Genomic DNA, 16,065 nt, shown 5'->3' with positions numbered 1-16,065 from the left:
TGAATAATAGGGGATCCAGCACAGATCCCTGTAGTACACTTCCAGTCACTAAAGCAGCCTTGTCAAACCCAACCTTTGGCTCAGTTGTGGGAGACAATCTGAATGCATTTTATCAAATTACCCTGTATCCAATATGCATTTGCTTTTTTGATAAGTCTCCTTTGTGGGACAAGTTTTGCTGGAATCTAAATAAATCAGATCAACTACACTACCCTCATCTAGTCACCTCCTCAAAGAATTCCATCAAATTTGTTAGACATGACCTCCCTCTGATGAAGCCATACCGACAAAACCTGATCAAGATTTGCTTCTCCAATTGGAGACAGATGCTCTCCTTCACATTTTTTTTCTAACAGTTTCCCTACCATTAATGTCATACTCACTCGTCTGCAGTTCTCTGGCTTATCTCTACAATCCTTCTGAAATATTGGAACCACGTCAATTGTTCTCCAGTCCTCTGGCACCTCTCCTGTGGCCAGAAAGATGGGTCAGCGCCTCTGCAATTTTCTCTCTTGCCTCCCACAGTAGCTTGGGACATAATTCACCCAGGCCTGGAGATAAGTTCACTTTTAAGTCTGCTGACACTTCCAATACCTTGGTCTTCCCAATGTTAATTTGCTCAAGTGCCTTGCAGGTTCTCTCCCTGGGTTCCATACCTGGGTAAAGTCAGATGTAAAGTACTGGCTCAACATTGTACCAATGGCCTCCGCTTCCACCCACAGATTATACCCTTTGTCCCAATGAGCCCAACTCTTTCCCTGGTTATCTTTTTCCCATTGCTATACTTATAGAATTGCTTTGGATTTTCCCTACTTTTACCAGCCAGTGCTTTCTTATATCCCCTCTTTGCTTTCCTAACTGCTTTCTTAAGCTCCATCCTGCACTTTCTCTGCTGCACTAATGCCTAAGTTGATGTACTTTCTTGTACTTTCTAAAGCTTTTCTTTTCCTTATCATCATATCCTAAATATTTCTGGTCATCCACGGTTTTCAGGGCTTGCTACTCCTTCCAATCACCTTAGAGGGAACATGTTGGGCTTGTACTCTCCTCATTGTCTATTTCTTGTCCAAAGAAGCTTCAACTGTACCATGTTGTCATCAATAAAAAAATGCACCCCATCATCACCTCAAACACTGTCCAGCTTCATTACCCAGAACCAGATTCAGAACAGCTCCATCCCTTGTCGGACACTCTACATATTGGGCCTAAAAATATTCTTCTGTGTACGTTTCAAGAAATCATAATCCAAAGTCTGTAGAGAGCACAATACAGCTTAAAAATTCACAATTCTCACTCAGAACACAAATACAAACAGAACATGAAATAAATATGTGTATGTTGAGGTCAGAGTAAAAGGACATTGTTGTGACCATGTTGGGAACTTTGCTATACCCAACCTTGGAGTGACAAACGCATGCACTAGAAAAAATATACCATAAACTAAACCCACACACCCACCCACCCATCCTATCAGTACTTAATAAGATTCATTTTTCCAAACAAGATGATAAAATTGAAAGAAACACACTGCAGATCAATGGAGTGATAATTAGTCAGAACAATGAAAGATCATTGACCTGACATGATTTGTTTTTCTAGCATTTTCTGTTTTGATTATAAAATAAACAATAAATTCGATAGAATGAATAACGTTAATATTTTAAACTCTTGTTATCTTTCTGAGAGATTTGCAGTTATTCAGACAGCTTGGAAAATAAAACTTTCATCTAGCCCAGAATTAGAATAAAATGTTCAATTTCCTAACTTTCAAGGAATATCAACGAAAGAACCTGCGTAAGTTATTTCATTTCAGCTTGTACGATCTTGATTTGTGTAAGCCAGCTGCAGTTTTGAAGTCTACAAAACAATTACTTCATTTCAAAATAATTCATTGGCTTTGGGATATCAAGGATAAAATGGATTCCACTGATATCAGAGTACTGCCATCAACACATGCTATCATACAGCAGCGCTGCCTGAATGAGTCCAATTCAAATGAAATTTTAGGACTCAATAAACATTATGTATTTTAATTCAAAAGAAAAGAGGAACAGGCTTTCTGGAATTGCAGCATCAGTAGTGAATATTTCTGCTCTCAGGAAAATAACAATCTATCTAGTCTCTCTCCACTTCATCCACATGATCATGTCCACTGATTTTGATCACTTCAGGTGTTGAAGAGGAACTTTAACAAGTGATTTTGGCCCCTATTGGTCCTGGGGTTCTTTTCTTTTTTGCTTCACTCAGATTTGAAGTCTGAAGGGTAGGTGGCACGTAAGTCGTTTACTTAGCTTTCATGGTAGGTTTGCTGGACCCTGGGGTCTTTTCCTTCCTTTCAATTTTGAATGATCAAACAATTCGTGAAATCAAATACAGCACAGATGATTCAACCTTGCAAACAGAAGACTTAAAAGTGAGGGATGATTGTGGAGTTGACTAAAGGGAGTGGCTACAAACTCAGTGATAATTAGTTCAGATCTGGAATCAGTCTTCTGAGCAGGAGAAATATGACTAAAATCATTATGCCTTTTGGGTAGAAGAAAAACACTATTTAAGCAGTTACAATGATTAAAATGTCTTTCTGGTGCACTGAAAGGTAGCTCACCTGAAGACCTCCTAGCATAACAATCATCCTCACATTATGTGGGGTACCAAATGGAAAAAGCATGGTTCCATAAAACGGGTCATGGATTCTAATTTCAAATCTTAATTTTTATGCATGATTTTTTTAACTGACAGCATTCGACAGAAATGAAATGTCCACACTTGGAATGGTGGTTGTCAGTATCCAATAATGAAAACAGTTGGAAGATGAGATCAGAACAGTCTGAACCCAACTAAATTACGGAAAGGTTAGGGGTCAGAACCAGACTATTTGGACGCCAGCAGAAATTATCTGAATCAAAGAGATATTAAAATATCAGTTAGGCTGCAGCTAGACAACTGTGGTTTAGGTTACCAGATTAGGTCACCATTTTAAAAGAAAGGATATGATCATACCAGACAATGCATTTCTTCTGGTTTTCTACGTTAGTCCTCAAAACATACACTTCAGAGACTCAGACCGAGTCAAATATCTGGCAATTTATTAACAACTATACACACTATTGTGACATCCATACATATGTATAGTTTGGGTTATATGCTTACTTAGATTACTATCATGTTACAAATGTGCTTATGTACTTCCTTAAATAAGGAGTCCAATACTGTACTCTACTCCAGATGCAGTCTCACCAGTGCCCTGTATAATGAAGCATAACCTCTCTACTTTTGTATTTAAATTCCCTAATAACATTACAATTGTAATAAATTAGCTTTCATAATTATTTACTGTACCTGCATACTAACCACTTGCAATTTACTTGCTAAATTACACAGACCCTCCACATCTCAAAGCCCTGAAATCTATCAACACTTAGATAAAATGTTTGTTCTTTATTCTTAGAATCATAGAATCCCTACAGTGTGGAGAGGCCATGAGACCAATTGAGTCAGTCCCCCTCCTTCTTCTAAGAGCATCCAGTCCAAATCCAGCCTCAACTTTATCCTTGGAACATCGGATTTACCATGGCTAATTCACTTAGTCTGCACATTCCTGGCCACTATAAAGCAATTTAGCATGGTCAATCCACATAATCTGCACATTTTTGGATTGTGGGAGGAAACCAGAGCATTTAGTGAAAACCCATACAGACATGAGGAAAACATGTAAACTCCACACAGACAGTTACCCAATGTTAAAATCAAACCTGGATCCCTGGCGCTACGAGGCAGGAGTGCTAAAACTTGTGCAACCTCTTCTTGCTGCCAAAATGGACAATTTCATATTTCTGAGGAACAGTCACTCGACTCGACACATTAACTCCGATTTCTTTCCACAGATGCTGCCAGACCTGCTCAGTTTTTCCAGCAATTTCTATTTTTGTCTCTGATTTACAGCATCCGCACTTCTTGCAGTTCTTAATTTCATACTCACCCCACTTAATACTCCACTTGACAAAATTTTTCCCACTTACTTGACCTATCTATACCCCTTTGTAGCCGCCTTTTGTTCTCTTCACAATTTACTTTCTGACGTAACTTTGAATCATCAGCAAATTTAGCAAACGTACCTTTGGTCCTTTCATTCCACGCGATTACCAGAAACTTCTCCAAATGTCCTATGTCTTTAATAATGGGTTCAATGTCTACTCTATAACAGATGTTAAGCCAACTGGCCTGTAGTTTCCGCCTTCCATATCCTGTCCTTTTGAATAAAGTAGTTACATTCACTATTTTCCAAACTAATTTAGGATAACGTAATCTGGAATGGAGGAATTGAGCCATGAGAAAATATTATATAGACTGCTCTTTGAAACAGAGGAGGCGGAGGGAAATGCAATTAAAATGTATAAAATTATTCAATTATTATGAATAGGAAGATTGCATTTCATTTAAGAGAAATCCATGGCACTGAAAAAGTATTGGCAGGATTACAGGGGGTTGACGTTTTTTTCCCTCATCTAGAGGAAAGTAGGAATTTGGAATTAATGCCTTAAAAGGTTGGAAGAGGCAGAATTGTCATTGCATATGAAAGTCTTAAATGATTGACCTCTTATTCTGAGACTATGACAGCAAATTCTAGGTTATGCATCCTGGCGAACATTCTTAAAGAAATCTTACATTTCAATGAGATTTCCAAACTAAATTCCAAATTCTGACAAATATTAGGTCTACCCTACTCAATTTCTCATCACAGAACAGCCCTCGATCCTAGGAATTCAACTTGAGACGTGAAGTAACTTCAAAATCATACGTAACAGTCTTCACTTTAACTCCCAGCAGTTAATTCAACAATTCAAACAGCAAGGCCTCAGAATAAGGACTACACCAGATGGTAGGTGGGGAGCAGTTTCAAAGACAGAACATTTTTTAAAAATCTCAAATGTATATAAAAGCAATTTTCTTCGCATGATTTGAAGAGACGAAGCAGATTTTAAACACAACATTTCCAGAGACGTACTGCTACATTTGGAATACTTCAACTCACCTGCGCATTAGCTTAGCTTCCATGCACAGTGAAGAGAATTTGTCAAGTCTCTTCAAGTTTTTTCTAGAAAATACACAAGTGAAATAAGCAAATTTTCGATTTAATTCCATGTACATGCTGCTGTGCTACTGTGCTACCACCACATCGCTGTGCTGAGTACTTAAAAGTGAAAGATAAACATTGTTCAGACAGTTACCTGGGCATTTCAAAATCAACTGCCTTATTCTCAACTACCGTGCACAGTTTAAACTATTATCCAGTGCTTAGTTTAGCTACTTTCTCAACAAACATTTGAATCTAATTGGTGAGCGTGCTTATTTTAAAAGAAAGTTTAAGAATTGAACGATAATTAAAACATTTCTAAAATTCATGCATTACAATTCCAACTAAAATTATGAGAAGCTTACATATACCTACAGCAACAAATTATAAAGATCGATTTCTCAACAAAGGCTGTGATTTTGGCAAAACTAAGACTGCTTACAAAGCAAATTCAGAATATTACAGATGCTGGAAGTCAAAACTAAATGCTAAAGAAAAAAAATACTGGAAATACTCCTTTTGGTCTTGAAGCATCTGTGGAAAAGAATCAGTAATGTTTCAGGTCAATACCCTTTCACCAGAACTGGAAGAATGTTAGATATGTAACAAGATTAGGTAAAGATGCATGGAGGTTTGGTGAGGAGATAATAGAGAAAATCTAAAATGATAACATGGAAGGTGTGAGAAAGACAAAAATGCATAGTTGATATGGTAATGGAACAAGAAGAAAAATAAGGATTAGAGATAAAAATGCAAAATAATAACACTTTAAAGTTTGTCACCTGAGAAAAAGAAGCAGACACAAGTATCATAAATTGCTGAACTTGATATTCAGTCCAGACTCCTGTGAAGTGAAAGATGTAACATTGTTCTTCAAGTTTACACTAAATGGAATAATGTAGAAGGCAGAGGGCAGAGTGTAATGGAGTGGAGAATTAAATGACAGGCAGCCAGAGTCACACATGCAGATTGAACAGAGGTGCTCTTCTAAGCAATTACCCACTTTATATTTGTTCTCCCCAGTCTAAAGAAGATCACATTGCGAGCAGTGAACACAGTATCATAAAATGGAAGAACACACAAATTGCGTTTCATCTGGAAGAACTGTTGGGGGCCTATGAGGAGGGAAAGAGGAATAACATCTCCTGTGCTTGCATGGGAATGCATTATGGGAAGAAGAATGTGTTCAAGGCTATTTAGAGGTTGACCAGGACGTTGCAAAGGGAACAGTCCCTTTAGAAGGCAAAAGGTGAGGAGGAAATGTTTCAGTGGTGGTGTCAAACATACGTTTGCAGCTGGATCCTGTAAATTGCAGTGTGTAAAATTTCTGCAGTATGAGATGCTAAATGTACATATCTCATTAATTCTTTATTTAAGATTGAGCCACAGGCCAGTAGTATTTCACTTTAGTTTATTGCTCACTTGCTGTGCTTTTATTTTATATTCATTCTTAGGCTATCGATGGCTCCTGAGAATCATAACTAATTATTGTTGGCTGACTTCAAGAACCACTGCCATTCCGATTATAAAAGAATCTCACAATATTCAATGATAGGAGTGTTCTAGGATCTTCATAATGAAGGAACAGTGATGTATATCTAAACCAGGATGGTGCAGAACATGTAAGAGGAGTAACGATGACTCCATGCACCTGTTACTTCATCCTCAAGAGTCATAAGTTTCTATCGATAAGTGCAAAAAAAATTAATGAAGACAAATATAGGTCCCTTAGAGTCAGAAACAGAAGTAGTAATTATGGGGAACAAAGAAATTCCAGACAAATTAAATACATGCTTTGGTGCTGTATTCACAAAGGAGGACACAAATAAGATCCCAAAAAGTCAAGGGAACACAGAGTGTAGTGAGAGAGGGAGGAACTGAAGGAAAGGTGGCTGGTTCGCTCGCAGAGCTGGTTCATTTGTTCGCAGACGTTTCATTATCCTGCTGGGTATCATCATCAGTGCAGCCTCCGATGAAGCGCTGTTGTGTTTTCCCACCTGGTACTTAAACTCTAGGGACCGCTGGAATTGGTTCTCTTGTTTCTGGTATTTCTTCGCAGTGGTGTATATATACATATACTCTACATGATGGCCTTCTTGGTGGAGAACCAAGCCTCCAGAAATTCCTGTGCTTGTCTCTGTTTGGCCTTTCCTAGGATCCTGATGTTGTCCAAATCGAACCGGTGATTCTCCTTATCCATGTGAATGGAGACAAGTGAATACTGGTCATGTCTTTTTGTTGCTAGTTGGTGTTCATATATTCTTGTGGCCAGTTTCCATCCTGTGTGTCCAATGTAATGTTCATAACAGTCTTTGCTTGGGATGTTGTATAATGCATTGGTTCTGTCCATAGTGAGTAAGGGGTCTTTGGTTTGAGTTAGCAGTTGGCGTAGGGTTGACATAGGTTTGTATGCCACTCTGATGCTCAATGATCATAGAAATCTTGTCGTCTGTTCGGATATGTTCTTGATGTATAGTTAAGTGACGAGTGTGTCAGGGCATACTGTATCTTCCTGGTTTTGTGTGTGAGATAGGCATCATTTAGACCCAACTGTTCGGGTATCCGTTGTCCTTAAATACTTGGTAGAGATTCTGGATGTGAGTTTGCTCGCTGAGCTGGAAGATTCGTTTTCAGACGTTTCATCACCATACTAGGTAACATCATCAGTGAGCCTCCGACGAAGCGCTGGTGTTATGTCCCGCTTTCTAACACCAGCGCTTCGTCGGAGGCTCACTCATGATGTTACCTAGTATGGTGACGAAACGTCTGAAAACGAACCTTCCAGCTCAGCGAGCAAACTCACATCCAGAACCTCAACCTGAGCTACAAATCTTCTCAAAACTCGCTAACTTGGTACAGGTATTCTTCTTCATTTTGGCATAGTTACGGGTTGCTTCAGTGTGTTGTCATTCGTTTAAATAGTGTTCTTATGAACTCTGTTTGTGGGTGTTGGAGTGGTTGCTGTTAAAATTCAGGACTTGACGTGTATGTGTGGCCTTTCTGTGTACCTTTATCTGAAGAAGGGTCCTGAGCCGAAATGTCAAGCTTTCCTACTCCTCTGATGCTGCTTGGCCTGCTGTGTTCATCCAGCTTCACACCGTGCTATCTCAGATTATCCAGCATTGGCAGTTCCTGCTATCTCATAGGAATGAACAGGTCTATTTTCACATGGCAGCCAGTGTCTAGTGGGATATGCTTGGATCCCAGCTATTAAATCAATGAGTTAGATAATGAATCTAAATGTGATACCTCCAAGTTTAAAGATAGCTCAAAGCTGGGTGGGAAAGTGAAGTGTAAGGAGGATGGAGAGATGCTTCAGCGTGACTTAGACAAGTTGAATATGTGGGCAAATGAAGTATAATTTCTGATAAATGTGAGGTTATCCACTTTGCTAGGGAAAACAGAAAGCCTGATTATCTAAATGGTCATGAGATGTTAATGGGATAACATCCCATTAATATTTATGCTCCTTATCTTCCTATGCAGGGGTATGTAGAAACTATCTTAAACTTCCTGCCTGAATAGGATTGAGTTGGAAACGTTTGTAAAGGTTTGAGACATCTGTAATTCAGTAACGGGATTAAACTTTGTAAGAGGGCGAAACTTCAGTAAAGGTGTGAAACTTCTGTTTGTACTGAAGTGGCCAGGTCAGTAACTTTTTGTTCAAGCCAGACACTTCAGCGACTTGAAAACGCAGCCTGCCGTTATCAGTCACTTTGCGAACGATCAATGCTGTATCCTATTCTCTACGTTCTGAACGTAGTAATTGTTTTAGTCAATACAGAGAGTATAAAAAGTGGGGACTGTCCGCTGTTCGGGGAGAATCGCTTATGAAACTCAGCACTCTGTGCCGGATTGAGTACAGTGATCCTCCGCAGCTTGTACTTGCTAAGTAATAAAGGCTTGTTTTTGTGTAGCCAGGTCAGTGTCTTGCTAATTACATCAAGTCTGCGAGGGTCTCCAAAAATGACTCTAACAGTGATAGTCTGGGAAAGGGGGAGATGCAAGGAGACCAGGGTGTCTTTGTATACCAGTAACTGAAAGTAGGGAGGCAGGCACAGCAGGTCGGGAAGAAGGCAAATGATATGTTGGACTTCATAACAACAGCATTTGAGTACAACCGCAAGGATATCTTGCTATAATTACATCGGTCCTTGGTGAGAATGCAACTGGAGTATTGCATGTTATTTTGGTCTCCTTATCTGAGGAACAATGTTCTGACAATGGAAAAAACGCAACAAAGGTTTACCAGACTGCTTCCTGGGTTGGCAGGACTGATATATAAAGACAGACTGGATCAGCTAGGACTATATTCACCAGAATTTAGAAGACTGAGGGGATATTTCATAGAAAACTATGAAATTCCAATATGATCTAATTAGATACGGTAAATGCAGGAAGGATGTTCCTCATGACCAGGAAGTCCAGAGGACAGTCAAGCTGGACCAAAGGGTCTGTTTCAGTGCTATATGACTCTATGAAACTATAACCAGGACTCTCAGTTTAAGTTATGGGTGGGCCATTTAGGACTGAGATGAGCAAAAATTTCTTCATCCCAGACAGTGGTGATCCTGTGAAATTCTCTACCATACAAAGCAGTAAGGCCAAAATGTTTTCAATGCGGAGTTGGATATAGTTCCTGGAGCGAAAGGGATCAAAGCGTATAGGGAGAACTGGGTACCAGGTTAGACGATCAGCCACGATCATAATGAATGGCAGAGGAGGCTCAAAAGGCCACATCGCCGAATCCTGCTCCTATTTTCTATATTTTACATTCTTTTAGATATTTGGCAAACGCTGCATTTCTTCTTGCAGATAGCACAGATTACAGCTATCAGACTCAGATACTATATCAGATGGACGTTTAAGGCTAGGGCTAATATAACAGTATAGGTTGTCCTGGATAGGCTAAAGCTTCAAGAACCTTGGAGTCCTTACCAACCCAGGCAAATGGGAAAACACATTCCACCATATTCCTGACTCATGCTCTAGAAAGAATTTAGGGAATGAGAAACTGAGGTACTTGCTGCAAAATACAGCATTTATGTGAATACTCCAGTCACTTGCCCTATTCCTTACAGCATTTACGGGACACTCCAACTGAGTTTTCTGTCAGTGCTAACATCCAGAATACTGATGATGAAACACACAATTACAGTAATACGTTGTGACAAAATGTCACAAGTTGGTGGTTTAGCTATATTTGTTTCCTGACACTTATGGACAGAAATATTACAGAATCACAGAAGTATTCTGGTTCAGAAGGCAGCCATTCAGCACATCATGTCACCATCAGCTCTCCAAATGTGCACTATGATTAGAATCATTCATCTGCCATTTTCACAAATCTTTGCATATTATTTCTTCTTAAATAATTGTCCAACATAATGTTAAATGGTTCAACTGAACCTGCCTCCACTACACTCCCAGGCAGTGCATCCAGAATCGAAACAGTGTATGGAAGAGATTTTCCACACATCACATCTGCTTCTTTTGCAAATCATTTGAAATATGTGCTCCCTTATTCTTGACCCTTTTATGAGAGGGAACAATTTTTCCGTGTCTACTTTATCCAGCTCCCTCTCTCTAAGAAAAGTCCCAAACTCTCAATAATGCCTCATAAGTGAAATTACTGATCTCTGGAAGCATTCTTGTAAATCTCATTGACACTCTCTCCAATGCGTTCACAATCTTCCAACAGTGTGACAGCCAGAATAGTACATAATATTCCAGCTGAGACTAAGAAGTGTCTTATACAAGTTCAGCATAACTTCCTTGCCCATGTATTCTATACATCCGTTAATAAAGAGGATATTTAATGCTTTGTAAACTGCTCTCTCCACTCATCCTGCAGAAATAGATACTCATTTTCCTCTCCTCCTGCACACCCTTTAGAATTGTACCACCCATTTTATATTCTCTGTTCACAGTGGTAGGAACAACGTGCATCACCTCACACTTCTATGCATTGAACCTCACCTGCCACTGACGTGGCTAATAATTTGAGTCGTTTTGGATGTTTTATGCTATCCTCCCCACAATCTACAATGGTTCCAAGCTTTATATCATACGTATACTTTGAAACTGTCCCCTGCACACCAAGGTCTAGGTCATTAACATATTGCAGGGAAAGCAAGGATCCCAATATTGATTCACGGGGACTTTGTTGCAAACCTTCCTCTAGCCCAAACAATCTATTTTTTCAAGTCCGAAGACTCAGCCAATTTTGTATCCATTTTATTCCATTAACTATTAATTTGTCTCTTTCCATTTATCAATTCAAGTTTGAATGTTACTTAGGTTTTGGTATATGGTGGCTTGGGCTGCTTCATCATCTCAGAATTATCTACAAATAAAGCTCAACACTATGTAATCAAAGATTTCTGATCTTATGACGGAAGAGAAGTCCATGAAGCATAAACTATGGTAATACTTACAAGATGCAAACAAAAATAAATTACAATATCAACGTAACATAAAGTAGTATTTAAGGCAACAAGTCAAAAGTTGAGGCACCATCTAGACACCCAGCCACTCCACACTAACTATCTTATAATCCTTCCTGATACCCAGAATTTTCGTATTAATGCTGTAGCAGTCCTGCTGAATAATGAGTTAACACTACCAACCACTTCTGTCAGTAAGGGTCAGTAAAGCAGTCAGGTAGATCCTAAAATATGCCATTGATTAACCAACAAGACAGACAGTGATTTAAGAATGAACTGAACAGATATTTTGCATCTGTCTTCATTGCAGGGGGTACAAATGATGTTCAGAAATAATTGTGAATCAGAATGTTAAAGTGAGCGAGGAACTTAAAGCAATTACAATCAACCAGAGAAAAGGTATTGAGAAATTTATTACAACTTAAACCTGTCAAATTCCCTGGCCCTGATTGGTTTCTTCAGAGGGTGTTAAGGATTTTCCAAAATTCTAGAGATCCTGGAAAGATCGGATCACATTGGAAAATACCACACATAACTCCTCAATTCAAAATGAAAGGGAAACAAAATGCAGGGTAGCCTGGCATTTGTCATAGAGAAAATGCTGGTATCTATTATTAGGGATGTTGTTGCAGGGCAATCAGGCAGAGTTGACATGGTTTTCTGAAAGATAAATTATGCTTGACTAATTTACATCAGTTATTTGAAGTAGTATCAAACAACATAGATAATGGCGAACCTGTGGATATACTGTGCTTAGATTTCCAGTGGGCATTTGACAAGATACTACATCCAGATTTACTCTGCAAAATAAAGAGCTTATCACACAGGGATTAACACATCAGCATTGAACGTAGATTTATTGGCAGACTGGAAGGAGAGAATGGGCGTTTATTCATTTTCAGATTTGCAGAATGTGACAAGTAGTACGCCACAGGGATCTACTCTTTACAATTTCTATTTTTTTTTAAGATGAAGGGACTGAATATATGGTTGCTAAATTTGCTGATATACAGATCAGTAAGTTGTGAAGAGGACAAAGAGGTTGCAAAGGGATATAGATAGGTTAATTGAGTGGCCAAAATTTGGCAGATAAAGAATAATGTGGGAAAATATGATCTTTTCCACTTTTTCAGGATGAAAGAAAAAGCAACAAATGGTTTAAAGGGAGAGAGATTGCAGAACTGTGCTCCAAAAGGATCTGGGTGCCCTGGTATGTGAATTGCAAAATGTTAATAAACAGGTACAGCAAGTAATTGGGAAGATAAATGGAATGCGATCATTTAGTGCTATGGGAATGAAATCTGAAAGTATAGTTACAGTTGTAGAATGTTGGTGATGCCCCCATCTGGGGTAATACACACAGTTTTGATCTCATTCAAGAAAGGATGTCAATGCATTACAAGAACCCTCAACTAATCTTTGGATGGGAGGTGTTTATTTTACAAGAAAGACTGGACAGGCTGGGCTTGTATCCACTGGAGTTTAAAACAAATGACCGGTGATGTATTAGAGATATACAATATCCTGAGAGGTCCTGGCAAGGCAGGTGCTGGAAGGATGCGAAAGGGACAAAAAGTAGGGGACACAGCTGACAAAAATCTTTCCAATTTGAAACTGAGATAAAAAGGAATTTTTTTTCTCACTATGAGTCAGAGGCAATGGAACTGTCTTCACAAAAGAACTGTGGAGGCAGGGTATTTTCAAATCAGAAGTAGACAGTTCAATGAAGGGAGTCAGCAGTTCACAGAGGGGCAAGGTGAACTGTATGGAGTTGAGGCCACAATCAGATCAGCCATGATCATATTGAACCAAAAGCAGGCTAGAGGGCCCAAATGGCCTCTCCTTCCCTTAATTCTATTTTTTCCCGCCAGTTCAACGTGGCATTTCACTTGGGTGTTGGTGCACTGCCTTTGTGCCTTCCAACATGGCACACTTGGCTAATTCCCCAGGTAGCAGCAGGTGCATGGAGGTTTGAATCTCCCGGGACGTGATGATGATGTGCTTGATGTAACAGGTCAGGCGGGAGGCCTCATGTGATGTGCTTGAAAATACTGTTGCTGAACAAATTCATGATGCTCATTGCCTTGAAGGCACTGCCTGTGTTAGAGCAAACCTGCTTCATCACTTTGTAGATGCAGGTGCAGACGGAATAACTTTCTTTCCTGGACTTTCTTTCCTGGACTTTCTCCTTTCCTTGCCGCACTTTGCTGGGGCCCTCTTCACTGTTTTATTAGTATCCTTCTTGGAAACTTGTCCTTTCTTTCATCAACCATGGTAACAGGCAATTTATATGTTTGTAATGCTAATCAAATTAGGTGCTGTACATTCCATTACACTCACTGAGTTTAATTGGTCATTGGTATCCAAGAGTATGTTTGTTGGTGTATGCCACACAACAGTATGCATGATAATGTATAACAATGACATCTATCCTGCACACCACCTCTCATGACAGCAGAACTCAATCTCTCTCTCATATTTATCTATAGCACACCAGCAGAAGCCAATTTTAAAACTGGTAAGAAATTAGAAGTACACAATTATCATACAATTCAATCCTTTCAACCAATCTGTGGTCTTGTGGTCAAAAAGTAACATTCACAACAAATCAACACAAAACAAGAAATAAGGAAATATTTCAGAGGTATTGTCAGGCCAAAGCTATGAGGATAGTGGGGTGGGGGAAGGGATTTTATAGATTGCTTTTGATACCATTAAGAGATAGGAAAGCAAAGTAGTTTGGAAAATAAGGCCAGGAGAGTCTTTAATGGAGGAGCAGATGCCAAGCAAGAAGCCAATATTAGAAGGTATGTGGAGAAATGAAATGAAGAAAACAAAAGCAAAGCAATTCTTCAGAGGATAGAGCTTTAACCATCCTGCTCTTCTTTTTAAAAATTGTCAGATTCACACATCAAAAATGATGCAGACTTTCCTATATAAATATGCATAACCCCACTGCGTTACATATCAAGTGAAACAATTGCTACACAGTTATTTCAATTTAGTATACTATATTCATTGCTCAAAATGTGGTTTCCTCTGCATCAGGAAAAATAAAGAGTGGATGATTGCTTGCAGAACACCTACATTCAGTTTGCAATTATATTCAAGAACTTCTAGTTACTTGTAATTTTACTTTTCTAATCCATTTGCACTCTGGCATATATATCCTCATACAAAGTTCCAAGGAAGCTTGAAGTTATCTCAAGGGATAGCTCATCATCACCATCAAGTGCATTATACTCTTCTGAACTCGACACAGATTTGAATTGTTGAATTCAATCTTGGGTTCATTTTTGTGTTTTTTTTAAATTGGAAACTGTTAGTAAAAGGTTCTGCATTTTTTCATTTACATCACAATCTGTAAGTCACCTTGCACATTGCACCAATCTCTTTTATCATTTCATCACAACTTTTTTCCATCCTATCACAGGCCTTCTGTTTTGTACTTTTCCTTCCTTCCCTGCTTGGCCTGACTTAGTACTTGCGTTAAATATCCCTAACCTTTCGTAGTTCTGATGAAATTTCATCCATCTGAAACATGAATGAATTTCCTTCTCCACGGAGAATTCAGGCTTCGAGTACTTCCAGCATTTGCTGTTATATTACACAATAATACTGATTATTGCAGCAAGTTATGAATATACCCAATGTCCAAGTCTACTCTCAATTCTTAGACATCCAAAGCAAAGAGCCCAGTACAACTCAAATAAGAGCAAAGTACTACAGGTCCTGGAATCTGAAACAAACAGAATGCCAAAAGCAGGTCCAGCAGCAGTGGTGAGGGAAACATAGTAAATGTTTTAAATCCATTATGCAGAAGAGTCACACCAGACTCAAAACGTTAATGCTCTTTCTCTCCACAGATGCTGCCAGATTTGCTAAGTTTCTCCAGCAGTCTCTGTGTTTGTTGGCCTCGTACTGCTATCACCTCATACTGGATAACAACAACATTAACTACTAATGTATTTATTTGAGAAGGATTAATTGCTTCAGCCAGCAGCACCCACACAGGGATAACGTGATATTGAATGAAAAGACATTCAGCTGACCAGCTTTCATTTGTCATGAATCCACACAAGTGGAGCGCAAGAAGGTAGTATTAGCAGCAATTAATGAAAACACGATGTGAAGTCAGTAAAATCAATAATGTGCGCTTCTTGCACTGAACAATCAATTGTATACCTACTGTCTCTTTGGCTTTGGCTCTTTTCCCTGATCCACAAAACTTCACAAACCCACTGCGCACCTCATCTGCGCAGACTGAGGAGGGAGGGGGATGTGGAAGGAAGACGGAGTGTAACTACAATATCTTCCCCGACGATCCGGTCCCCCACTCCAAAGATTACGTACACACCAAGCGACTGACACACCGTCGCCGTCAAACCACTATACGAGTTCCAAACCGCCGTGAAGGTTGACAGCGAACAACCGCTGAGCATTTTAGCCGCGACCGATCGGGTCCATCAGCCGATAAAGGTGGCAACCCATCATCCCCTCGCTCCCAATGCATCTGCGCATCACCAGCCACCGATTAGGCCTAAT

General features: G+C 39.3%; 1 protein-coding gene across 4 annotated transcripts in view; it reads right to left on the bottom strand.

Moving 5' to 3' along the window:
- klhl20 (kelch-like family member 20) overlaps positions 1-16,047 on the bottom strand; it is a 75,752-nt gene extending 59,705 nt beyond the window's left edge. For 2 of the 4 annotated variants that reach the window (XM_048539278.2, XM_048539282.2), the window contains exon 1: positions 5,033-5,066. In XM_048539278.2, the coding sequence (XP_048395235.1) occupies positions 5,033-5,055 (23 nt within the window). In that variant the 5' untranslated portion in view covers positions 5,056-5,066. Of the gene's footprint in view, positions 1-5,032; positions 5,067-15,705 lie in introns of those variants that run through there. The other 2 variants (XM_048539281.2, XM_048539279.2) reach the window with 2 other exon arrangements.
- Positions 16,048-16,065: the final 18 nt, after the last annotated feature.

This window comes from Stegostoma tigrinum, chromosome 8 (assembly GCF_030684315.1).
Source record: "Stegostoma tigrinum isolate sSteTig4 chromosome 8, sSteTig4.hap1, whole genome shotgun sequence".
NCBI lineage: Eukaryota > Metazoa > Chordata > Chondrichthyes > Orectolobiformes > Stegostomatidae > Stegostoma > Stegostoma tigrinum.
Note: the sequence above shows the minus strand (reverse complement) of the source record. Positions and strands in the feature narration are given on the sequence as shown.